This window comes from Anomalospiza imberbis, chromosome 17 (genome assembly GCF_031753505.1).
Source record: "Anomalospiza imberbis isolate Cuckoo-Finch-1a 21T00152 chromosome 17, ASM3175350v1, whole genome shotgun sequence".
NCBI lineage: Eukaryota > Metazoa > Chordata > Aves > Passeriformes > Viduidae > Anomalospiza > Anomalospiza imberbis.
Window position 1 is genome coordinate 8,892,456 of NC_089697.1, and position 24,925 is coordinate 8,917,380.

Genomic DNA, 24,925 nt, shown 5'->3' on the forward strand with positions numbered 1-24,925 from the left:
ACAGCATGGCCCACCATAATATAGCATAGCCCAGCATAATACTGCATACCCTGGCCTCATATTGCATGGCCCACCATAATATAGCATGATCTGGCCTCATATTGCATGGCCCACCATAATATAGCATGATCTAGCCTCATACAGCATGGCCCAGCATCATATAGCATGGCCTGGCCTCATATAGCACACCGGGCCCCATATCGCACGGCCTGGCCTCATATAGCACACCGGGCCCCATATCGCACGGCCTGGCCTCATATAGCACACCGGGCCCCATATCGCACGGCCTGGCCTCATATAGCACACCGGGCCCCATATCGCACGGCCTGGCCTCATATAGCACGCCGGGCCCCATATCGCACGGCCTGGCCTCATATAGCACGCCGGGCCCCATATCGCACGGCCTGGCCTCATATAGCACGCCGGGCCCCATATCGCACGGCCTGGCCTCATATAGCACGCCGGGCCCCATATCGCACGGCCGGGCCTCGTATAGCACGCCGGGCCCCATATCGCACGGCCTGGCCTCGTATAGCACGCCGGGCCCCATATCGCACGGCCTGGCCTCACACCGCATGCCCTGCCATACCATAGCACGGCCTCCCTCCCCTCAGCCCCCTCAGCGCTGCCGCGCATGCGCACGAGGCGCCTCCGCCCCGCGCGCTTTTCCCCCGCTCCCCGCCCCGTGCGCTCCCGGCGCGCCCCGCGCGCGCTCGCCGCTGACGTCACCGCAGCCCGGCGCCCGCCGCCATTGGAGTCGGCGGCCGCCGCTGCCCCGCTCGCTGCGGCCCCAGGCCCGGCCCGCGGGCATGTGAGAGACCGGGCCGGCACCGGCACCGGCAGCGCCACGGCTGAGCCGCGCCGCCGCCGCCTGCACCGCCGTCCCCTGAGGAGGCGCCCCGAGGAGGCGCCAGGCGGCCCCTTTCCCTCCCCCTCGGCCCCGGCCCCTTCCCCGCCCGGCCGCCGCCTGAGGGGAGAGGAGGCGCCGCCGCCGCCCCTCCGCCAGGCCCCGGAGCTCCGCGCCGCGCCGAGCGGCCCTGCCTCGTCCCCCGGCGCTCTCTGCTGAACCACGGGGCCCTGTGCATGAATTATGTCTGCCACAAGCGTTGACCCTCAGGTGAGTGAGTGCCGAGGCGGCCCGGGGGCGGGGGGATTCCCAGGCCTGCGGCTGCAGGCCCCGCGAGGCTTTTCTTCTCCCCCTCGGAGACCTCCATCGTTCTCCTTAACTTCCCCCGTGGGCACAGCGCGTTCCCGCCTCCTCCCCGGAGCCGGGGCCTTTTCTCAGGAAGGCCCGTGCTGAGTGATACGTGGAACACGCTGCTCCAGCCGTGGTCCAAACAAACCTTGAGATGCTGCTGGCCATTTTTATAAGTCTCTTCCCCGTCCTCAGAAGCTGTGGGGTTTGGAGTGCCTATAAGCGTTTTTCTAAAATTAACTTTTTTTATTTCCCTTTTCTTTTTTTTTTTTCCTGTAATCACGTGCTGCGGTTTCCCAGAGACCGAAAGGACAGGATAATAAAGGTGAGAAATCATGCTGTGATCTGGTCGCTTAAATTGTTACTGTAAGAGATCAATTACACAGGTACCTGTAGGTGAGCAGAAATGTATCGCTGTTACTCTGCATGGAAAACATCTGGCAATGAGGAAATGTGTGCTTTGTTTCAAAAATAACATCGACTGCCATTCATCCGAGCTTGCCTGCACCCCACTTACTGCTGCTGGATTTGCAGTGGGAAGGACTGTGTGTTGGTACTAAATAATTCTCGTTTAAGATGAAGCAAGTTGCTACGTAAAGTCACGAGGATATCCCTGTACAATATATGTATTTCTGCCTACTTTTGCACGCTCTGTGAATGCAGTTGCATTGCTGCTCTGCTGTTGGCTGAGATACTTGCTTAAGCCCATAAACTTAATAATTTTGGGAACTTAAAAGATGGCTAACTTCTGTTGAGATAATAGGCATTTTTATAACTCTTCTGCTTCAATTAAAATTAAACTCAGTAACAAGTCATCTAAGAACTACAGTCTTACTGTGATTGCTTACAAATATGTAACTGTTAAGACTTAGAAAGTAGCAATATCCAACTCATAAATGCTTTTTCATGTATCTTAACCTGCCTTGAAAATCCAGCTCCTTCTAGTTGAAGAAGCACATCTCCCTGTGTTTGTAAACACTCTTTTACCTCTACTCCCCTTGACAAACTTTGCAGAAATACTCTGCTAAATTCCCAAACTTGTTTGCTAAACACTTTATTTAGTGTAGTATTATATTTAGTTCAGCTGTTCTGTGAAATAGGTAAATACAACAACCACCACACCGTGTATTTGACCTTGTTTTTTCAAATTTAAAGCAAATGGGAAATTATTTGAAGGACCTAATAGCTGTTTTGGGTTTGTATATCATTCAGTAATGGGTTTCAAATGCTTATCAGACATTCTTTTATGCAGAAGTAGAACTTTATGGCAGATTTTTTTTTTTTTACAGATGAGAATGTTGAAACTTAAGTTTTCCTGAAAATATCAGGATACTAAAGCTCTTAGCAGTCTTCATTTCATAATTAAATGTAACCTCACTTCATCTTATTTTAGCCAGCTTAAGCAGTGAATAAGACACGCTGGGAGAACTGTGAGTTTGTGTGTTCTAATTATGGGCCAGAACAATAGATGTTGTTTCCCAATCTTTTTTCACAAAATTGTTCTCAATAATGATTTTTTTATTGGGAGTTAATTCACATGAGTTGTTTACTCACCCTCACCTGTAGAATTTTTAATTACTAATTTTTTTAATTTACTCAAACTTTGTTTTATGAACAGTAGTATAAAGAGAAACTATCTGGGGGGCGGGATGTGTCATCCCTTGGTCTTTTTATGAGTCTTTCTGGTTTGCAGAAGAAGTATGGCTTTTCCTAAAGTAGCATAGGGTGGAGCATGAGTTCTGCAATGCTGCTGCTGCTGCTGTTATAATGTGCTGTAACCCTTTTTTTGTAGTACAAAATGGTTCGTTACATCAGAAGGACACAGTTCACGACAACGATTTTGAACCTTACCTTTCCGGGCAGTCAAATCAGGTTAGTGTCTTTTTAACTTAGGTTTTTTTTTTTTCCTTAGGCATGCTGTTGGCATTCCATTCATAGGATTGTGTGGAGGGAGCAAATGCCTTAAATAGAAAAAGAAATGACAGCATATTGTGTTCCCAAAGCTAATATTACTCTGCATTTCCAGATGGCCACAAGTGAAAATGAAGTTGATGCTCCAAGGAGCTGGAGCTGATTCCTCCTCCCCTTGCAGGTTATTGGTGTGGCTGGACTGGGACAGCCTGATCTTACAGTTCCTTGATAGGCCAGTTGCTTGTGGGAGTTTAAAAATTCTGCTTTTGGCTCTTCTGATTTCTATTATTTATATAATCATAGAAATTAATGTAGTTGAGATTTGGGTTGGATGCTCCTAGGTACTTTGTAGAGTTGTCCCATTTTTTACACTTCAGCAAATGTTGTTTTTTCATGTCCTCTGATATATTTTAAGAATTAAAGATGTGTTACTTGAGAGTAAGGAGCTGTAATGTAAACTCTCATTCTAATGTACATTAAATCAACATCCATGGCTAAAATACTATTATAATTAAAAGTATTCTCTGAAGTAATTTTTGACTTCACATTGAAATCTTTAAAGGGAACAAAATTTATAGAAACTGGAGCAGCAAAAGGTTTTCATTCACAAGTGTGAAACACCATTTCAGAGAGAAACAATTACCAGAGGTAAATGATGGGATGGCGAAGTGTTATGTTTTAAAATGGAAATTTATAATTCAGCCTGAAGCTGTCAGATGCCAGTGTTAATTGATGACATCACTGAGCTTGCTTGCAGCATAGACATGTTCTCCAGACTTAAAATAATTTAATGGGAGGCATTCCTTCTTTTGGAGTTAATGTACTGTGGAAGGTAGAAAAGCCTTTGTGGGGGAAAAAAAGAAGCAAAATCTTAATTTTTAATGCAGAATCAATTCTAAATGAAATTATGGTTTTCACCTCCCTCTGATTTTTTTTAAATTGTGCTTTGTCACATTTGTATGTATTTTTTAATGACTTAAAACTAAACTGTGAAATATACTGAATGTTCACATGGAAAAAATAGACCCATCTATTACAGTTTTATTCTGGGAAATTTGTCTTTGCTGTCAACAAGCCAAATTATTAGGATTAAATAGAAAAATTGCTATGGCTGTTAGAATTTACATAATTATAATAAAAGTTTTCTTTATGGAAGTGTAGCTCCATTGACCAATTTATTTATGCTGCAGTGAAAAATTGGCATGGCACAACAAACAATTGTGTAGGTCCTCTTACAATTTTAAGTGGAAAGTGACAGTAGCATTAATTAGGACTGTGAGATTTTGTACTGAAGACAACCATGTTGCTGAACAAAGCCTTATTATCCAGTTATCCAGTCAGATTTATTCAGCCCTTGAAAATTACTGTAAAGTACAGATGACTTAAAAAAAAGATTTGAAGCCAACTGGATATTTAAAATAAACTCAAGAAATTAAAGCCCCAGCTGACACAATAATATATTTAACATCAAAAATCAAATGTAGGTGAGTAATATTGTGTTAAAAGTACTTTTAAGAACAGAGGGAACTGAGTCAAGTAGACTCTTCATATACAGATTTACACTCAGCAAGAGCATCCTCCTGTAAAGTCAGTGAGAACCAAGAGATCATTCCTATGGAACAGGGAATCCCCAGCAAGGAGCATATTTTGGGGGAAAGGAGATTGTTTCCTAATTAACAGAGTGGCTGAGTTGGTTTTGTTTTGGGGTTTTTAATAAAAAAGATACAAAAGGGTGCAGAAGGGTCAAGGATATTGAAATAAATGTTCTGCTCTTGAAGGGAAGAACTTCTGTCAGGGTTTATTTTACACATTCTGGCATAAAGCCAGTTAAAATAAGATTGAATGTTTGGTAAGGATGGCTGCTGCAACTTTCCTTGAATGTTGTTAGAATCCTTGTGGAGACTTTACAGGCTGTGTGAAGAGATGACAGCTGCAGGAATTGTCTAAAATTCTTTAGCCTAAATATGTTTGACACAAAACACTTGCTTTTCTCTAGGCTTACTCTTTTTGGTCTTAAATTCTAAGCTTGTAGAATTTATGAGTATAAGTATCTCAGAGAACTACTTATATCTTCTCCCTTTCATCTGCATTTGTTTTTAACTTTTTTTCCTTAAATTACCACTTTAAAATACAACATTCAGCCAAAGTGTCAAAATCTTTAAGAAAAATGGGTTTTTATGCTAAATATTGATTACTTTAGCTTGGGAGGCTCAGAAAACTCAGTGTATTTTAGAGGATCATCTCATAGGAAGGTGATTTCTGTACATCTTGTTAGTGGTAGAATTTGTGTGTAAATAAAGGCAGCTTGAATAGTGGCAGAGATCATTTCTTTTGAATCAATAACATTGGATTTAGACTGTTTGAATCTCTGAAGTGTTTGCAGTACTGTATGAAAGTCTTGGAGGCATATTGTGATATCATTCTGTGTATGAAACATAAGGCTATTGAATTACTCTGGCTTTGGGGTGTCATGGAAAAGAGGTCATTGAAAAATGAGCAGTCAAAATGATTCTGTATCAATTGGATATTAGACTTGTCTTCAGCAAGGAGAGATTTTACTTTTTTTTTAAAGAAAGCTAAGAAATAATCAGATTCTTGTAAGAATGCCTGAAGTTCTGGTGCTGTTTTCCTAATTTTGCAGATATATTTTTCTTTTCAAGTTTGAAATCTAGCACTTTGAAAGAAGGGTTCCTCTTCTTAAAATAGTCTTTATGAGTAAGGAAAGGCGAGCTACTGTTTGACTCATTAACAGGAGATGTTGACCTTCCCACCCCCTCTCTGGTAATTATGGTTGGAGTGTCACTTTGGAAGGTCTCCAATATATGTGCTTCAAGTTGATTTGAAGAGGAATAAAACCTACTTTAGAACATCCTGGCTATGTTCTTTTGCCTTGCTGAATATAAGAATTATATGGCATGCTTCAAAATCAGGTGCCAGCCAAGTGTTAGTGAGAGAAAAAGCTTCTCAGCTTGGTCTAAGAAACAGTTGAAGGGGAGGAAATTTCAGAGGGTGTCTTGTTGGTGTATAAATGTTTGGTCTCTTATTTCACAAGTGGGAGAGATGTCCTGTTTGGAAGGACAGTCAGGAACACTCCTGCACAGTTGTAACTTTACTACTGAGGGAAGAAAAGACATGCAAAAGGCTGGAAAGGCTTTTTCTCCAAGAGGTTGCATGGCCTGTGTCATGTGCCCCTCTGGGCATGGATTTGTCTCTGGTGCACCAGGCCCTGTAATGTCAGTTTGTATCTCTTACCTGTGGCAAACTTGGCATGTGTGTCAGAAGTAGCCTGTGTATGTTCTACTGCTTGAGGTGTGGGGTTTTGGTTGGAGACTGTTGGCCCCTCAAAACAACTCCATAATGAGGATTGTAACAGTATGTTATATGTATTGGGATTTAATCTAAAGATTCTTCCATGTAGCAGTCTAGAAATGCTAAGTATCCTTAGATCTGTGAGCTACAAAATATAGTTAGATATATTTCTTGCAATAATTTGGGGTGTTAGCTACTAAATAACCTTAGTAGTGTAAGTGAGATTACATTGTTTCAACATCTCAAGTACTAACCTCAAGGTGAGCCTCTAGTCCTGGGGTATTATAAATGCCCAGATACTTCATTTTAGCCCTCAATCCTTCTTGGAATGCGAGCTAAGATCTGTCATTAGAAATTACATTACCTTGTCTCTAGTGTTCTTTTCTGTTGGGTGTTGTGGCTATTTATAAATGAAGGGTTTATTTATCTGGTGACTGTTTTTTCTCTTTAACAGAACAGTAGCTATCCATCAATGACTGATCCTTATCTGTCCAGTTATTATCCACCATCTATTGGGTTCCCCTATTCTCTCAGTGAAGCACCATGGTCTACAGGAGGAGATCCTCCTATCCCTTATCTCACCACCTATGGACAGCTCAGTAATGGGGATCATCATTTCATGCACGATGCCGTTTTTGGACAGCCTGGGGGTCTGGGAAATAATATCTATCAACACCGGTTTAACTTTTTCCCTGAAAATCCTGCCTTCTCAGCTTGGGGAACAAGCGGATCCCAAGGACAGCAGACACAAAGCTCAGCATATGGGAGCAGTTACAGCTACCCACCCAGTTCTCTGGGGGGTACCATTGTGGATGGACAAACAGGATTTCATAATGATACGTTAAATAAAGCTCCTGGAATGAACAGTATTGAACAGGGAATGGTTGGACTTAAGATTGGTGGAGATGTTACAACTTCTGCAGTGAAAACAGTAGGTTCTGTTGTTAACAGTGCTGGGATGACAGGCGCCCTCTCTGGGAATGGTGGCTCTAATGTAAACTTGCCAGTATCAAAACCAACCTCTTGGGCTGCTATTGCCAGCAAGCCTGCAAAACCACAGCCTAAAATGAAAACAAAAACTGGACCTGTAATCGGAGGAGCGTTGCCTCCTCCCCCTATAAAGCATAATATGGACATAGGTACTTGGGACAATAAGGGTCCTGTGGCAAAAGTTCCTGCCCCCCAACAGATACCTTCTCCTCAGTCTGTTCCACAGCCACAGCAACCAATTGTTCAGCCTGTTCCAGCTCAGCCTCCTCCATTGACTCAGCCACAGTATCAGACCCCTCAGCAGCCACCCCAGAACCGCTGGGTAGCTCCTCGCAACAGAAATGCAGCTTTTGGCCAAAGTGGAGGAACTGGGAACGACACCAACTCAGCTGGCAGCACCCAGCCCAACCCCGTTCCGAGCGGTGAGTCCCATCCTGTCCTTGAAAAACTGAAAGCTGCTCACAGCTATAACCCTAAAGATTTCGAATGGAACCTTAAAAATGGACGTGTGTTCATAATAAAGAGCTATTCCGAGGATGATATTCATCGTTCCATTAAGTATTCTATTTGGTGTAGTACGGAACACGGCAACAAACGCCTGGACAGCGCTTTTCGCTCCATGAACAGCAAGGGCCCGGTGTACTTGCTGTTCAGTGTCAATGGCAGTGGACACTTCTGTGGAGTAGCAGAGATGAAATCACCTGTGGACTATGGCACCAGTGCAGGTGTCTGGTCTCAGGACAAGTGGAAGGGGAAATTTGATGTCAAGTGGATCTTTGTGAAGGATGTGCCCAACAACCAACTGAGACACATCAGGCTGGAGAACAATGACAACAAACCCGTTACAAACTCCCGTGATACACAGGAGGTGCCCTTAGAAAAAGCAAAACAAGTGCTTAAAATTATTGCTACTTACAAGCACACGACCTCCATCTTTGATGACTTTTCTCATTATGAAAAGCGCCAGGAAGAGGAGGAGGTGGTGCGGAAGGTAAACTTATTAAAAAATTTATTTTATACACAGATATGGGGAAAATGAAATGTGAAGGCTGCTATGGTGGAAAAATGTAAGTAGGAATTCAAAATGTTTTTAATACATCTCAACTTGATGGTTTCTTGTGTGTTTAACTACACAAATCTAATGCATATTTCTTTGTGAAATTTCACAAGTCAATGAGTTTCAAAGCAGAAAGCTAAGCAGTAATACGGGTAAAGGACTTTATGTCCAGTTTATTGGAGTTTGATTTATTTTTTTATCTTAAAATGGTTAATAGAAAATAGTTTCTGTTTCGGAATTGGGTTCTGCCAGTGATTGTCACTTAAGTTTTTTGCCTTAAATATGAGGGGTTTCAACACTGTTTGACTGGAACTGGACTATCAAAATTGATACCTGTATTGGTATTTAAAATTTGTACATCACCTTTAAGAATAAGAAACCTTATTTTGTTTATTCAGTTTATCTCTCTGGAAAAGAAAGAGTTGCATAATATTGCTGGAACAGTGCTAGAAAGAGTGCATTTATGCTGCTGAAGTCACATGTATTATTTGGATAAATAAAGGTTTTCAGTTCCCAGGTTTAATCTGTCTACTAATTCTTGAAGTTTTGAGTGAAGATGTAGTGAGAGAAGTCTGGGCAGTAACTGGGAGAGTGTAGTAAAACTTTCCATACACTTTCATGGCTCTAAGTGTGTCACAAGGGATCTCTGTCCCTCTCTGTCCCACGACCTCAGTTTCAAGAATGCCTTTCTGTAATTAGGCAGTCTAGAAGTAATGACCTGACAAAATAATAAGTGTCAGGATGTGTAGTTGCAACTGAAGTGACACTTAAATTTGTTTGGTGTTGATAGTGTTTCCTAGACCTTTTCTGTATAGCACTGCAAATACAGCATTTGTTTGACAGGCTGGTTTAGTTTAGGGTAGCTCACACTTGTTTTAAGATGTTTTTAAAGCAAAGACTTAATGCATGTTCCTGCAGCTTAAATTTTAAAATTGCCATTTTAAAGTGTAGATAAAATTACTTTAAACTGTCTTCATAGCTTGTACCCTTAAATTACATGAGAAAAGGAGCTCGGTGTCTTTAAAACTTTGTGGCTGAACTTCTCCTGTCTATGATAGATGTGCATAGCTGACCTCAGCACAGCAGGGAAGGACAGCTTAAAATTGCAAGTTTTTCTTGTGTACTCCCTGTGGGGTTCCACAAGGTAAAACCTAAAGGGCTTTACTTGAACGCTTCATTTCTTCAGTAGATAATTAGCAATTCAATATTTAATGTGGTCTGTATCTTGGAGAGGTGTTCCCTTATGTAGGAGAGAGTCCTGACAAAGTGAGGCAGCCTGGCTTCCTCTGCCCAGGGTTTGTGGTGTAGTGGGGTGTGATTGGTTTGGGTTTTTAATTCTGTCTCCCTGTGCTCTGCTGCCAAGGCTGGAGGGGAGAGCTGTGGGTGTTTAAGAAGTGAGAGCACAGAGTAAGTGATAACAGATCTACTCTTGCACAGATAACTCCCTGGCCTCAGCAAGGTCCCAGTGGTAGCACAAACAGCAGAATTTTGTGCTTTGTGGGATCTCAGAGGGCTGGTGTTTGACTCTTGAGTTGATCTCATTTTGGGTTGATTTAATAAACACAACTAATTCCCACTATCTGCACAAAAATATTCTTACCCAGGTCACTGCTTTCTTTTTAACAGGATCAGTTTTTTTCAAAATAATGCATTTTCCATCCTCATTTAAAACAGAGGCTCTGGCTTTTATTACACATTCACAAAATAAACTATGAAGTCTAATTTAATATTTCTTAATTCCCCTTAATAGCTTAGAAAATGGGACACCAAAGTACACCGAGGAAGGTAATAGTGCTAGAGAGCTAAAGCAGAGCAGCAATGAAGGAATGAAAAATAAGATGCTGCTTGTCAGGTTGCACTCTGTACTTGATTGTAAAGTCACTATTTTTTCCCCTTCATTGATAAAATAAATTTTAGAAGTCCAGCTGATTACTAGAAGAGTTTGTTTTTTTACAGGATATACACACACCTAAAGTTCTTATTGTTAAGATGTTTGTGCTGTTGAAGTTCAAACCATCCTGTTAACAAAGTTAATCTTCCTATGACAGTTATTTTTGAAGAATCTTACTGCCACTTAAAGTATCTTACAACCTAATTGCATTTTCAGATAGTTGTGTGTGTGCCATCTTAATTGGTTTTCAGGTTTAACTCATTATACTCTTGTTTAGCTGTAAAATCATTGAAATTTTGTGCTTCCATTTCACTGCTGTTGTGATTACAAAGGGACACAATTCTTAAGAAGCTCTACATGGAGAGCTTAAATGATACAATTTCATTTATACACAAATATTTAGTAGAGAATAATAATGTAATCTGTGCTGGGTAAGCCACTGGCATTTCAGCTCTTTAGATGGTTCCAGTGTGTTGCTAACCAGCATTTCCATGGCTGCTGTGTGCAGAGCCAGTTCCAGCTTGTGCTGCTGTTTAACTGAAGTAGGAGCCTCAGTGTCAGTGCCAAATCATCCAGTGAGGCTTTGGCAGGTACAATGCTGGATGAAATTCTTTCCAGTGCCAAAGATTCATCACTTTGCAGCATTGCTGAAAGAGGGTATCCCTCCAGAATTGGGGGAGGATTTGGTCATGCTGGGATTTAAGTCCAGCTTTTGATTTGCCACACTGAAATACTTAAACCCAGTCTGGTGACCCAGAACCTGGGACAGGACTGGGGTCTGGAATAAAATAGCAAAACAGTGAGTAGCATGAATTCTCACCTGACCCTCACAGCCTTTTTCAGTCAGTTCCAGAGCTGCTACAGTGCCAACAGAGTGCTACTTCTGTCATCAAAGCTCATGCTCTGAAAACTGTAAAAAAGTTCTGATGTGTGAGACAGCTTCTTTTAAAAAAGAATATAGAGTATAATGTGGCATTAGTTATTAATATTTCCTAAAAGCATGCCATCAGAGCTCTAACAAAGTTGTCTTCCAAAGTTTAAAATCAACCTTGTTGCAGATCTTGGTACTTTTCAGGTGACAGATGAGCTGTCAGCAGCTCCTGCTCCTGGATCTGTACCAAAGCAGATGGTCCCAGTCGCTGTACTGGGCTGCTGTGCTGTCAGCTCTGATCCAGGCAAGGCACTCAGCTCTACACCTTGGTGTTGTGTTGGCAGAGCTGCACAGTCTCAGAAAGCTCCTGAGTCACCAAGATAACCAGTTCTGCTTCAGGTGATTAAATACTAAAAAGTGTTGGCTGGTGCATGTTGGTACTTGGAAATACTAATTTTCTCCTAGCATTGGGTGATGCCTTTCAGTGATGAGCTTTCTGTGAACACAATCACAGAACTTAAAAGGATGGAATATTGTCCTTCCTCCAAAGCTCTAGTTAAAAAGCGTGTTTTGAGATTAATACCATGTTCCTGAGATAAAGAAAACATTTCTGGTTTTGTGTCTGAAGATGAATGCTTTGTTCCCACTCACTTTAACCAAGTTTAGTAGGAAAGTTGAAGCTACTTTAGCCTAAGGTGAAGAGAAAAGAAGTTGGACAGGGATGAGTGTCTCCAAGGTGGAAATCTCTGCAAGTTTTGTGGAAACCCATTTTCCCTGTGTCTGCAGACCATACAGATTAGTGTCCTGAAGGAGAAGCATGCAGCTGGAGCTCTCCTGTGAGATATCAAGAGTATTCCACTGGAGAAGAGAAGCTGAAGGCTCCGGAGCTTCAGAACCAAAATGAGCACAGCATTGTTAGCTGCTTACAAAACTGTTTGTTCTTGCTTGCAGTAGTGCTAAGTAGCAATAAGGAAGAGAATTTGAGTTAGAGCTTCTAAAAAGCAGCCATTCTCAAGAGCACGAAGAGTTGTTGCGTCAGTTTATGTGGTTTCAGACATTTGTAAAGAGGAAGACGCAGATTAGCCCCCAAGAGAGAAAGCAAAAAGCAAGGTAGGAGGAACTGCTTGGGAACTTGCTCAGTAAAGAGCACTTTTTACTGAATTACAGGGTCTGAGCTGAGTTTCTGAATGCCATGAGCACTTCAGGTGGAGGTCTCAGGTGCTAGCCTGCCTCTTTTTATGTGGGGCTGGTCCATGAGAAAAAGAAAGTGGAATTAGGTAGGTCAGTGGATGACTACACAGAAATCTAAAAATAGGTTCCATAAGTTACATGAGGTGTCAGTGGGAAAGAGTGGCCTCATGAACATGGTAGGGCCGTGAAGGGGATGTGCCACCTTGGAAATGGAAGTTGGAAAAAGGATGAAACCATTACTCTTTTTGGAAGCCTGAAAATGGAGTTGGTATGATTCAGTTCTAGATACTTTGTAAGCACCTTTTGTTTGAAATGTCAGGCACACATAAGCTCTTTTTTTAACAACATGTAATGTTCTGCCATTAGGAAATGGCTTTGGCTGATAATTCATCATAGTCAAGAGGTAAAAGACAGGAGGAATATAGATTTTTTTTTTTATAATAAATTCTACCACTTTACTCAGCTTGTTTTGTTGATTTGGTAAAACAACTCTGAGATGAACTTTCTACAGAATGAGTCCACAAGACAAAATATGAAGGTGTTAGTTCAGGAATTGGCTGGTGGTGGTGCTTGGGCTAGTTCACAGTTTCCTTTGGAATAGGATTTGGTACCATGTTGATGCATTTCAGTGCAGAGTCAAGTCTTTCCATGCCAGTTCTGCACTGTAAGCAGCAAAAATGGGAAGGCTGAGCCCTTTCTGTTCAGTGTGCAGTGGTGCCCTAGCTGGAGGATGCGCAGGACTGACACAGCAGCCTGGTTCTGTCCTGCTGTCATTGCATGTTCTGCACTTGTGGGGTTCCTGGAGCTCTGAGTGCAGAAGTGCCCTGTTCTGCTGGGCACTGCTCAGGTGTCTTTGGAGCCCTGCTGGGAAAGCACGGGGTCTTTTTCCCTGCTGGAAAAGCACGTGGTCACTGATGTGGAGATCACCTGCAGGCAGCCCCCAGCTGTATCCCTTAGGTGACCTTTACTGGCCTCAATATTTGTGGTTAGCAGAAACTTGGGGGAAAGGCTCAAAAACCCTCCCAACAGCACTTTGGGACACCCTTGGGTGGGGTTGGTCAGTCCAGCTGTGCTGGGTTTGTTTTATCAGACCATGTAGAAGCACAAAACTTTCCTTCTACCTGATACTGTTTCTGTCTCTTACCCCCAGGTATTTCCCAGTGCTTCCCAGAACAGTTGCACCAGTAGAAAGAATTAGGGACAGAATTTCTCGACAGCTCAAATCCCTGCTTTTACTGAATGTGACTAAACTCTAAAGTCATTTGAGTGCTTAGAATGAGACCAGTTCTGTGGAGTTCACTAATCTGCCATCTGCTTTCTTCTCGTGTATTGGTTGTGCTGCTACTGCAGTAGCTAAAATAATCCAGAAAGCAGAATATTGCAGATGCTGGTTCTCCTTAGGAGCGTTGATATTTCATACCTTTCTCTGTGACCTTGGTTTGAATTGACTGCAGGTATTCATCCAGATGTTCCACCTGAGACTGCACTTAAAAACAATAAATTATCAAGTCCTTGGGTTTGTTGGGTATGAACAGTATATTTATAAAATGTAGCAGCATTGTTTTAAGTGTGTAATTATCTGGGATCACATTAGTTCTGTTAAACTACTAAAAACTCTGCTTGTTCCTTTGACTAAAATCTTAACTTTTTTCTCTTTGCAGGAACGTCAGAATCGAAACAAACAATAAGAATAAACATAAACAGTTTGATATATATACTAGAACTGATATTAGATTCGACTATGAGAAACAAAATTAAGTATAACTGGTGCTGTATCCTGGCATCAGGACAAACTAAAGCTTTCAGTTCCAATATATCTTCTCGTGCAGGGGAAATTAAGTTGTTGCATCTTTAAGTACATTGTAGTTTATTTTTGCCCAAGTGGATCTGCATTAATTTGTATCTTTTTTCTATGTAAAATTCTGTAGAAATCATTAATAAAGGTGTGTCTGTTTTTATTTTTTTAAGTTGGTAAACAGTTATATTAACCTAATGTGGACCTATACATGAGCATACTAAAGTGTCAGTGCTTCCCAAAGACTTTATTTTGGCACGAATTATGTTCCTAGCCAGATATAGAGATTATGGAGAATACAAGACAAATCTTCCTTTATCCTCCTCCCAGTCCCTTTATCTTCATGGCAGAAGTAAGAAACCATGCATTGATATTTTTTTCATCATTAAAAAAAAAAAACTCGTACGATACTGCACTTAAGAATTTTAAAATTAAAAAAACCCCAAATTTCTGATCACTTTGTGCAGCTGCTCTGCCTCTTTATTTATCTGTACAATTACTCTTTTAAAACTGCTGATGCGCCATGTTGGTTTTTTCTGTCTAGTAGAAAATCAAATTGTCAGTGGAATTGTTTCTCTGGAAAATATTTCCCTTTCACATTCTGTTAACCAGTGCTTCAGTGTGCATCTGTTATTCCATATCCTGCCGAGGGTGAGCAAGACGCTTTCTCTCAGCCATAATTCTGCTTTATGGTTTTTGTAGCTTAATTAAATAATAATGTGATGCTATCGACATTGCAGGGGTTTTAAACAATGTGTTTAAACCTGTTTCAGCTTTCAGGTGTTATTAGTTAATTGCAGATCATTTTTAATCCTTCCCTCCATTACTCTCTCCCAACCCCCCCAGATCCTAATGCCATTTAAAGTTTTTATACCAATAATGCTGAGCTTTAACGTAGGAACTAATAGTACGGATAATATGATGGATTATGCCTCAGATGTTTAAAATTGACAGTGTGTTTGTCTAATTTTTTTTTTCTGTTGGATGAGTAAAAAAACCTGTTTTAAGAAATTGAATTTGCTGTCATGTTTTTGTGGAGTGAGGGGACCGTCGGAGAACCTGTCACCAACTGGAGTTCCAGTTAAGCATGGAAATGGTGCTCATGTCCGCTGCTCTAGCACACTGAATCTGCACGTGTTTATTGTAGAGGATCTTTTACTATATTAGAAAGCAAGTATCTTCTGAATACTATTTACTCCAAAAGGACCTCCAATTTAAATAAAGTTTAATCTGTATCATTTAGACTTGTATTTAGAACGTATAACTCTGTCTCTGGACTGTTACTGCCTGTAAGGAGTAATGGACAGCATCAGATTAACTTTTTCCTCTAGGAGAATACAAGCCTTAATAAACAATACATATTTAGCAAGCTTGATGTCATTTTCATTTTTTCCCTGCACTCAGTTGTCTTCCTTTGTTCCAATTGTGCTTTATGCTGATTCCTCAATTAAATCTAACTTGAGAAGTGGTTTGATTAACTCAGGTGTTTGCTCTCAGCACACCTCAGTGGTTTCACAGGACTCTACAGAGCACATTTAAGCTCCCATTCTTCAGAGGACCTGCATCCATGTGCAGTGGCTGTCACTTGTGCTTCCCTTTCTCCTGGTACGGTGGAGAAGCTGAGGAGAGGACTGGAAGTTGTGCTGCATCCTTGAGGAGGCAGCAGCACAGCCTTGGGTCACCAGGGTGAGAAAAGAACTTCCCAAATCCAGTAACGCCCCGGCCGGTTTCGTTCCCAGCACTTGGCTGTGTTTCTCAGCTCTAACTGCAGTCATTTGCTTTGATATATTTTTTTAACTGACTTATTGAAGCAATTGTGCATTTTATAAAGGTGTTGCCATCCAATAAAAGCTCCTGCTGTTAGTTTCAGTTGTTACATCAGAACACTTCCATAGGGCCAAAAAGAATGCTGCATCTGGACCCTGAAAAGTTAATTAGACAACTTCATTACTTTTTTTTTTTTCAGATCTAAACACTCTTTGCTGTGATACACCAATAGACTTCAGGTAAATGTTTTCTAAAAAAATAATAATAATTGGAGCCTTCAGCTGAAACTGGTTTGACAGTATTATAGGATGATGTGTTTCAGCTGTCTGGCTTAGTAGGCAACAGAAAACAGCTTCAGTAAGAGGAGATTTGTTACTGGCACTGCAGTGTTGTACAGCCCTATCAGAGAGGTGGGAGAAGATTTAACAGTGGGTAAAATAATCCTGTTCATCACAAGCACGTTGGGTGCTCAGATAACTGCAGTGCTGGCTGCTGGTCCTGATTTTCAATCCCCTGCCACTGCAATTCCAAGGGATGACTCACTTTTTGTGTTTCACAGAGTTCACATTTCACTGTGAGGGGGAAGAAACATTCTTCCAGTGTCTCTTGAAGAATAACTTCATGTCACAAGTGTTGCTTATTCTTTATTTAGTCCAAGTAATAGTTCTGAAGGAATGTTCTGTGGGCTTTTGGAATTGGTGCTTAAACTCAAATGAGCTGCTTTGCTTGATGTTTCTGGAGTTTGGGTGGGACAGTAACTCTGCTGCCTTTCACTTTTAAGCCAAATGGAGCTGGTAGCACCAAATGCTGATTAAAAAGTATGTCTCTGGTTCAATTACTGGTTGGTGATGGCAGCACATTGCACTGCTCTAAAGCTGTGAATATGCATCATCAGGGGGAAAAAACCTATTTGTTTGCAGGTAGCCACACCAAAAGTAATAGTACTGAATAATTAAATCTTTATGGAGATTATTTTTTGTCACTGGGAGTGACTTGAGCTTGTAGAGAAAACAATGAAGTTAAACCTACACTGAGATGTGAGGGCAGAAATTCAAGATTACTTCTCTTCCATAACACATCGTGCTCATAAGGCCAGAATGATTTTTTACTTCTCATTTTTGGGAGATGGAAATGGCAGATGTAAAATTTAAAATTCTACTTTTTTTTTTGTTTGTTTGTTTCACCATTTACACTGCTGTTGATATTCAAAGATGTGTTTCTTCACAAAATACTTGATATTTCTTTGAAGAACTTAAAGGTATTTATGAAGTTGCTCTAAGGGTGTTAGTGAGAGCTCAGTGAAGAAGAGAGCCGTATTTATTTCTAAGCATTACTGACCACAGTGCACTACAGAGCATGGGAAGTGTTTTGCTTTTCCTCTTTAAAACTGAAGGATTTTATTTGGCTAGAGAAGATGGAAATTCCAATAAATGTGGCCATAAAAAATTGTATGCAGAGATAGGACAAAACTATCAAAAGAAAATAACTGATGCAATGTTACTGCCTTTTTCTGGTTTCTGCACCTCTTGAGAAAAGAAGCTGAGAGGAGTAAGGGAAATTTAGTTAAAATAGCAGATAAATGCAAAACTAAGCACAAACATCTGATGGAGGGAGGTGTGTTTTGATGTAATGCTCCTTTTCTTGGTCTCTCAGCTACTTTGAATTCTTTATGTTGAACAATCTGTTTCTCTTGGAAAAAGCTCTGGTTCTTGCTGACAACAGTGCTCAGCATCTGCTCATTTCAGGAGAAAGCTGGTCACTATTTTTGGGAAAGTGCAGGTTTCTAATTGGGATTTGTGATCCTGCCCAAGAACAGAGCAAGTGTAGCTGTGGCTGGGGCTGTGATCACTGCCTTGGCTGTAGCCTGCCTTGTCCACCGCTCCTTTGAGAAGGAACAGCTCTTGTTCAGCCTATTTTTAGAATTAAGAGAGTTGACTCAGAATGTTGAAATGACATAATTGGGGGGTGACTTGGCAAAGGGAGATTTTGGATTTCACGAGAAACGTGGTTCAGCCCGATGGACTGTTCTATAGCTGACATCATTCCCACAGTGCATCTTCCCAATTCACATCTCCTGGTGCTTTGACCTAATGTGAGAGTGAAGGAAGATGTCTTGGGTATGAATGTTATCAATTTCACAGCTTTCCTGTCTTCAGAAAACTTATGTTGATTAAAAAAAGCTTTCAAATTGCCTATTGCAGATGCAGAGCTGCTTAGCACGTGCAGTGTGGTGGCAGTCAGGGATGTTTCTCATTTCCCTGTCAGAGCATGAGCAGGGCAGGGCTTCAGCAATTACAAGAACAGCTTTTGTTCCCTGGTACAATATGGGATTAATTTCCTTGTTTTATGTAGGAGCATCATTTCAGGGCACCTTTGTAATCCTTTGGGAAAGGCTACACACAAGAGTGCTGACTTAACTTGTGTCTCCTCGATTTGCTTCCTGTAGCATCCCTGATCTCTCTTTTGTTCACATCCTGAGGTGAGTTTCTGCCAGCACGAGCAAGACCTTGGAGATGTGCCTTCTTCAACATGCAGGACTTCATGGAACTGGCAGCATCACTGTCTTTTACTGAATATCCTTCAGTTTGGAGAGCGTAGGAGGTTTTATGCCATCTGTCTGTTTATAAGTTATTCAAGAAATTATTTTTACCTGGTATGTTACCATGACAACAGACAGACAGTAAAGTCTTCACCAAATGCATTTCTAATGTCCAACTGCTTCTAAATCAGTAGGATCTGGTGTTTTGCTGTGGTTTCAATAATGAAGACAGTGGGAAAGAGGTGTAAATACTTGTTTTACCAAATATACATTCTCCAGGTATTTTTAGATTATTAATGCAATGCCTTGGACAGTAATATATATTGCAGGCAACATGCTTAAATATTTCCCCCCCCCCCCACCACCACCATCTGGATGTGAGAATAGGAAGAAAATAATTTTTATCAATAAAGGATACATTGATTTATATGGATATTATTAGGGAGCTTTCTTCATTATTTATATCTACTTTGATTTCTGTGCTTTGCTCTGTGGGCCTGCAAATTGTAAGTTGAGCAATTTGATGAGTGATAACGTTTCAGTCTCTAGGACAGCTCAGCATCTCCCTGGAAGGAAGGTGTGTTCTGCAAACCCACCTGAGTTAGAAACTACTGATGTAGTAGGGACCGTTCCTGCTGCTGCTGCTCTCCTGTGACAACACATTTCAGCTGAAAGCACTTGAGGGCAGAGAAATTGAATGTTCAGGTTCTTGCAGCTGAAGGCACTTTGCTGAAATAGTATTTAGTCAGTTCTGATAAAACTTTGGGGAGCTGGGAGTCACTAGGCTCAGAAGTAGCAAATCAGATCATTGTCTACACCTGGATGGAGAGTCACTTTTTAATTCAAGACTGCACATTCCCTGCAGTGGGCCCAGATTTAGCAAGTTTGCAGTTAAACTTACTGGTGGAGAGTGGCTTCTTCTTCACCCCCTTTGTGGATAATCAGCCCATTCAGGAAAGAATGGATTTTTGAAGGTGTGGGGATTTATGGAGACTGTTCAGCTTTCGTAGTCCATTGGTGTGTATGAAAATCATTTTCTAATATAAATCTGTTTCATACAAATTTGTAAAATATTGACAGTACACATTTATCTAAGTACAGATAGTCTGATTTGTTGGGGGAAGACCTCCTCAGAGGTCTGCAAAGAGCTCCTGCTTGTAACATCAAAAACTGTCAGCAGAGGTTTTTGGCCACTTGTAAAACAGCTGATTACCCAGAGCCCTTGAAAACACTTGGGTGAAAAGACAAGGTGCTTTGGTGTCTTGGCCTGTATTCCATAAATACATCAATGACATTTGTTACCTGGCTTGAAAATTCACATTTGTGAAGTGCAACTATCTGTAAAGTTTCTAGACCTCCGTTCCAATCTTTAACTTGTGCTGAGCTCCTCTGAAAGGTGCTCTGAGATACACAAAAGCTGAGATCCTTCCCAGCTCTGCTGCTCAGGACTGGGGTAGGACAAGGGCTGGAAGTGGGGTGCAGGGTAGGACTGATAACAAAACTATGCCACCGCTGAGGATTTTTGAACCTTTTGTTTAAAGAGTACAGGTTTAATCCTTAAAGGAGCTATTTTGTACTTTCCCACTGGCAGAGCAGAAACCAGGGGTATGAGCCAAAAAGGCTGAGCATGGAGGCTCTGGAGGTGTCAGGAAGGAGCAGTTACTGGTAAGGACCCCATTTCTGGGACAGTATTAGATTCTGAGGTATAAAAGCAGGTTTTACTTCTTAAGCCACTGGCAAATTGTTGAGATTCTTCTCATATTTTATCCTTTTCAGTCCTCACTCTGTCACTTTGAGATCTCCCTTTGAATCAAAATATTAAATTGTGTTGTACTGAAATTGAGCTGTTGGCAGCAGTTGGATGGTCAGACACTTAATCACACCAAATTCTGTTCTTTATATGTAGTACCTGCTTAACTGAGCTGGCTTATGTCACAGTGTTCAGGGATCTATGCTTTTTTTTCACTAATGCTAGATCAGCCGCCAGGAATTTGGAACAAAGGAAGCAATTACAGAGGTGTAGCTGTGCGTTGTATCACTGGTGTGCAGCATTTTAAAAATGAAAGCAAAGGATGCTGCTTTGTATCCTCCAGTTTTATATATTTGATCTCTGTAAAAGAGAAATTACAACTAAAACATTATAACTGCAGCAATTCCTTGTTTGCTCTGACAAGGAACAGGAATTCCTAGTTTTAATCTGTTAGTCTCTTAAAGAACACTCTTTCAGGGTGCCTTGGCTGAATGCTTGATTTGCAGAACTCGACAGCTCGTTCATTCACTCGGCAGTAGCATCAAGGTTAGAAGCATGGTGGGGTGTTTTGGTCCAAAATCTTTGTCTTTCTGAAAATGCCACTTCAGAATCAGGGAGTCGTGGTCAATGAGTTGGGAGAAGAAATAAAGAGCAATTTTTGTCAACTGGGAGTGAAGATAACTCCAGAAGATTTCCTGATGCTGAGGAAAGAACAACACTAATGACTCCCCATGGGAAAGGTAATTTCCCTGTAGTGAGTAAAATGGTAGGTGGGGAAGAGGAGTAATTTTATGAGTCAGGTATAATTTCAGATTTTTCCTGAACTTACTGACCTTGCTGAGGACGGGAAAACACTGCATGTTGCTAATTCAGTTATTTCAAAGAGCATTAGAGTGGAAGATGAAAAGGAGGGTATTAATAAAAGACCAGCAAATGGGGTGATCTTTAGACAGATTTTTAAAAATTATTTATCCATCAGGCTTTATTTTAAATAATAAATACAAGCAAGGATGTAGACCTGCAGGTCACAAATTGCACAGAGGTTCCTCTTGTTGAATTCCAAAACCCTCCTGGTGAAATGAGAGTGGGTTGTGAGGCACAGCCATCCTCAGAAACAATCCAAATTGTCATCTTTTCTGGGGACTGTGATCCATGTTGGGACTCCAGACAGCCCACAGCCCCTTTCCTTGTCACCTCCTGATGGGCTGATGCTCCACAAAGTGAGTGGCCCATTGAGGGTGAGTAAAACATACCAGGCATTTGTGAAGTTGTGCTTTCAGTCAGGGAACAGATGTAGGTTTTCCCTCAGAAATACTCTGAGCAGGGAGGTCAGTAGCAGTCTGTGGAAATCCTGTGCTGCAAGTGGGAGAGAAGAGAAGAGAGAAAATAAGAGAAACCTGAGCAGAGGGAAGGAGGAAGGTGGCAAATGTGAAAGCAACCCTGCGGTTTTTGTTCCTATTTGTTTTTTAAAGTGTCAGGGTGTGGTTATGTCAGAGATGAATGGAAAGACAGGAGGAGGGGAGGGAAAACAAGTGGTGCACAGTATGTGCTGTCATCAGCTTCCCCAGCACACCTGCAGTGAGAAGCCCACATGGGCTTTCCTGAGAGGCTTGTGGCTGCTGCAGCCTCCCTCAGTTGTGGCTCATGGAGCAGTAAAGGTGGTGTTTGAATTATTCCCAGGATCCCAGCTGTGCCATTAGTCAGCCTGGTGAGGTTTGTCCAGAGGCACAGAGCATCTCTAGCCTGGTGACTGCAGCAAGCATTCAGTCTCTTTGAAAGATTAGTTACAGGAGCTGTCACAGCACAGAAAAAAGGAGGTTTACAGGCAGTACCACTCTGACACCCCTGCCCACAGGAAATGTTGTACAAACACAGACCTAGGGTCCTGGACAGTTAAAATGGATTTTCTTTGTGATCTAATGTCATCCTTTCCTGTGCAGTTGCTTTTGCAGCTTTCTCAGACATGATTCTCCAAGGTACTTTTCATCCTCAGCAGAATAAGATTGTTCTGCATGTAATAAGCTATTAGTTTCTCAAACAGATCACACTCTGGAATAAGCACTGGGATTTTTCTGCTGTATAATGGCTTTATGTACATCAGTGTGTATATTACATTTATGTACACATATCCATGCATTTGCTTCCAAGAGGAGATGTGCATGGACAAATAGTGATGGCTTTTTCTTCACACAAATGGGAAGGTGGTAACTATCACTGTGTGTCTAAGCTGAAGGGAATTGGCACAGCCCCAGATGCTGCTGATTTCCACTAGCTGGCAATCTCATTGTGCTTTTTATAAGAATGCATTAAAGGTATTAATGATGCTAACAAAGAGGAAAGTGGGATGATTAACAATGAAATGAAATAGCAGAGGAGGGAGGAGGTCTGGAAGGCTCAGTGCACATCAGAGACTGTTCTCAGAGATGCAAACCAGGGAAAGCAACCCCTTTTTCACAGCTTTTCTCAGACAGTTGGTCTGGTGTGATGCCTGCCCGGTTGCCCATGCTGTAAAAGCACATCCCACGTTGGGTGGTTCCAGCCCAACAAAGGGATTCTGCAAGGGTGGGTTCTCCTTCCTGCAAGAACTTGCCAATAAATAAAAAAAGCAATGGGTTTGGGGAGCTCTGCAGTTCTTTTACAGTGTAAGAGTGCTGGGAAGATAAGGGCTTTATTCAGTGTTACCTTTTCTCTAATAGCAGCACTGGCTTACAGAACAGGCTCTCTGTCACAGAGAGCTGCTCCCTTCCCCATTACAATCCTGCCCACACTTTGTTTTTTAATTGAACTCTAACTATAAAACCCAAAATACCTTATTTCAGTGATTGGATCTTCACTCCAGGCTGCACAGTTAGCACAGCTAGTGGAGGGTAAAGGATCAGAATTAGCAAAGCTGGAGGAAATGTAATAGCAAATTCATGCCAAGAAGCCAACTGCAGAGATCCTGATCATCTCCATGGTGCTAATTTGGTGTTGCTGCTGCAGTTCACAGCATTGCCATTTCAGTGGCCATCAGCAGAGCTCAGTTAAATGAGCCTAAGAGAGCTGGGCAGGGCATTGGCTCCTTCCATAGGTCCAACTGCATATTTAGAACGCCTTTGAATTAGTTTAAATGTATGTGTGGATCACTCTGAGGTCATGTGATGTAGTTGGTAAATTGTTCCCAGAGTTCTGTGAAGTGGAGAAGTGGAAATAAACTGGTTTGTGGTAAATTGTGTAAGTGTGCTGACCCCCTCAGAGTGCTTTGCATCCTCCTCTGGCAAACAGATTCCTTAACCTGTGTGTGCTCTGCTGCTCTCAGGGCAGGTTGGCTTTCTGTTCCCTGTGGGCTGAGTGCTTCAGGAGCCAAGAGTATTTTACCCTTTGTTTCTTTTCCTGAGCTTATGCCATGCTCAGCTCTGACTTCCAGATGTGGCTCCCACAAGGTGGGAACCTCTCAGACTGGGGTCTTTGCAGGGATGTCGCTCGAGCTGAGAGTCAGCCTGGCTTGTGAAAATTACAACCAAGCAGTGAATTCAAGGACTAGATCAAAAATTCAACTCCAGTCTTAGTCATGTTGGAGTATTCTCTTAAGTCCCTGCTCTGGATTGCTGAGTCGTGGGAATTGAGATGGTTCTTAGGTGCCATTTGCTTGGAATTTGTTTTCACATGTGTCAGATTATTGCATTGCAAGGCTCTTAGCAAAGCTAAAGGGTACAAAATGAGGCTTTTCTGTTCCTCACCTGCCATTCCCATTTCTCTGCAGATTTGCAGAATGCAGGGAAGGATATGGGGAATGTAGCTCCCAGTTGGCACCATCTGGCATAGCTGATGCCTGGTCTTCCAAGTATAGGATGTGATCACAGCCATGCAACTGTTCCATCCCCACATTGGTGGGGCCTGTGGGTGCTACTGGCACAGTTTGTTCTGAAAGTAGTTTCTGATTTTATTAAAAAAAAAAAAATCCAAAAACACAGCCAAATAAAAAAACCCAAGACCAAATGGAAAAAAATATAAACAAGCAAAGTCCCAGCAGCTCTGCTTTGGGATTTTTTTGGGTTTTTTTTTTTTTTTTTTTTTTTTTTTTTTTAGTTAAAAAGGGGGAGTTTTGTTTTTTTTTTTCATTTGGAGTATGAGCGGTCACAGAATACGATGTTCAGGACTGAAATGCAGCCAGAGGGCCCTGGGAATCTCTGTCCTCCCTCACTGCCTTTTGTTCTGCTCCAGACAAGCTGCCTGCACTGCTGCATCCCTGGAATTTCCTTCTAACACAGAGGGCTTCCATTAATACCTTCCTGCTTGCATCTTTGTTTCTGGGCAATTTCCACAGCATTAAGCCACAGCACATCCACTTATTCTGGGACTCCACATCTCAGTCATTAGCTTCTTTTGCAAAGCCCTGTCCACTCTATGCAGCAAACCTAATTGTGCTGTGCTGTTCCCTCCCCTTTGGCTGCTGCAGCAGTTCCAGCCTCAAAGAGCTCCACCTGATTAACCACAACTGTTCCTTGCTGAAATCACCTTGGTCCCTATTACTCAAGCTGTGCTTTTGCATTTGATCTTTTAAATGCTTTGTAATGCTTACCCCACCTTGACGTGAAGCTAATTGGGATATAACTTCCTACAGCATTTCCAGATCTTTTCCTGTAACAGTGCCAAAAGCTTTTCTGTCTCTGGGGCCTG

At 41.8% G+C, this 24,925-nt stretch overlaps 1 protein-coding gene across 3 annotated transcripts; it reads left to right on the top strand.

The window, feature by feature from the left end:
* Positions 1-722: 722 nt before the first annotated feature.
* On the top strand, positions 723-15,579 carry YTHDF1 (YTH N6-methyladenosine RNA binding protein F1). 3 transcript variants are annotated; one of them, XR_011004786.1, is made up of 5 exons: positions 723-1,117; positions 1,496-1,520; positions 2,988-3,067; positions 6,870-12,334; positions 14,077-15,579. XR_011004786.1 is itself a non-coding variant. In XM_068207921.1 (5 exons), exons 1-5 carry the CDS (start codon positions 1,091-1,093, stop codon positions 14,101-14,103), a joined length of 1,686 nt encoding a protein of 561 aa, XP_068064022.1. In that variant the 5' UTR covers positions 724-1,090; the 3' UTR covers positions 14,104-15,579. The 3 variants fall into 3 exon arrangements, 1 of the variants encoding a protein (XP_068064022.1); XM_068207921.1 differs by having other exon boundaries at positions 724-1,117; positions 6,870-8,396; XR_011004787.1 differs by lacking the exons at positions 723-1,117; positions 1,496-1,520 and adding an exon at positions 2,603-2,625.
* Positions 15,580-24,925: the final 9,346 nt, after the last annotated feature.

Coding starts and splice junctions, on each gene's coding strand:
- YTHDF1 (XM_068207921.1), top strand. CDS start 1,091: ATGTCTGCCACAAGCGTTGACCCTCAG. Junction 1,118..1,495: donor CCACAAGCGTTGACCCTCAG/GTGAGTGAGTGC, acceptor GCGGTTTCCCAG/AGACCGAAAGGACAGGATAA. Junction 3,068..6,869: donor TTTCCGGGCAGTCAAATCAG/GTTAGTGTCTTT, acceptor TCTCTTTAACAG/AACAGTAGCTATCCATCAAT.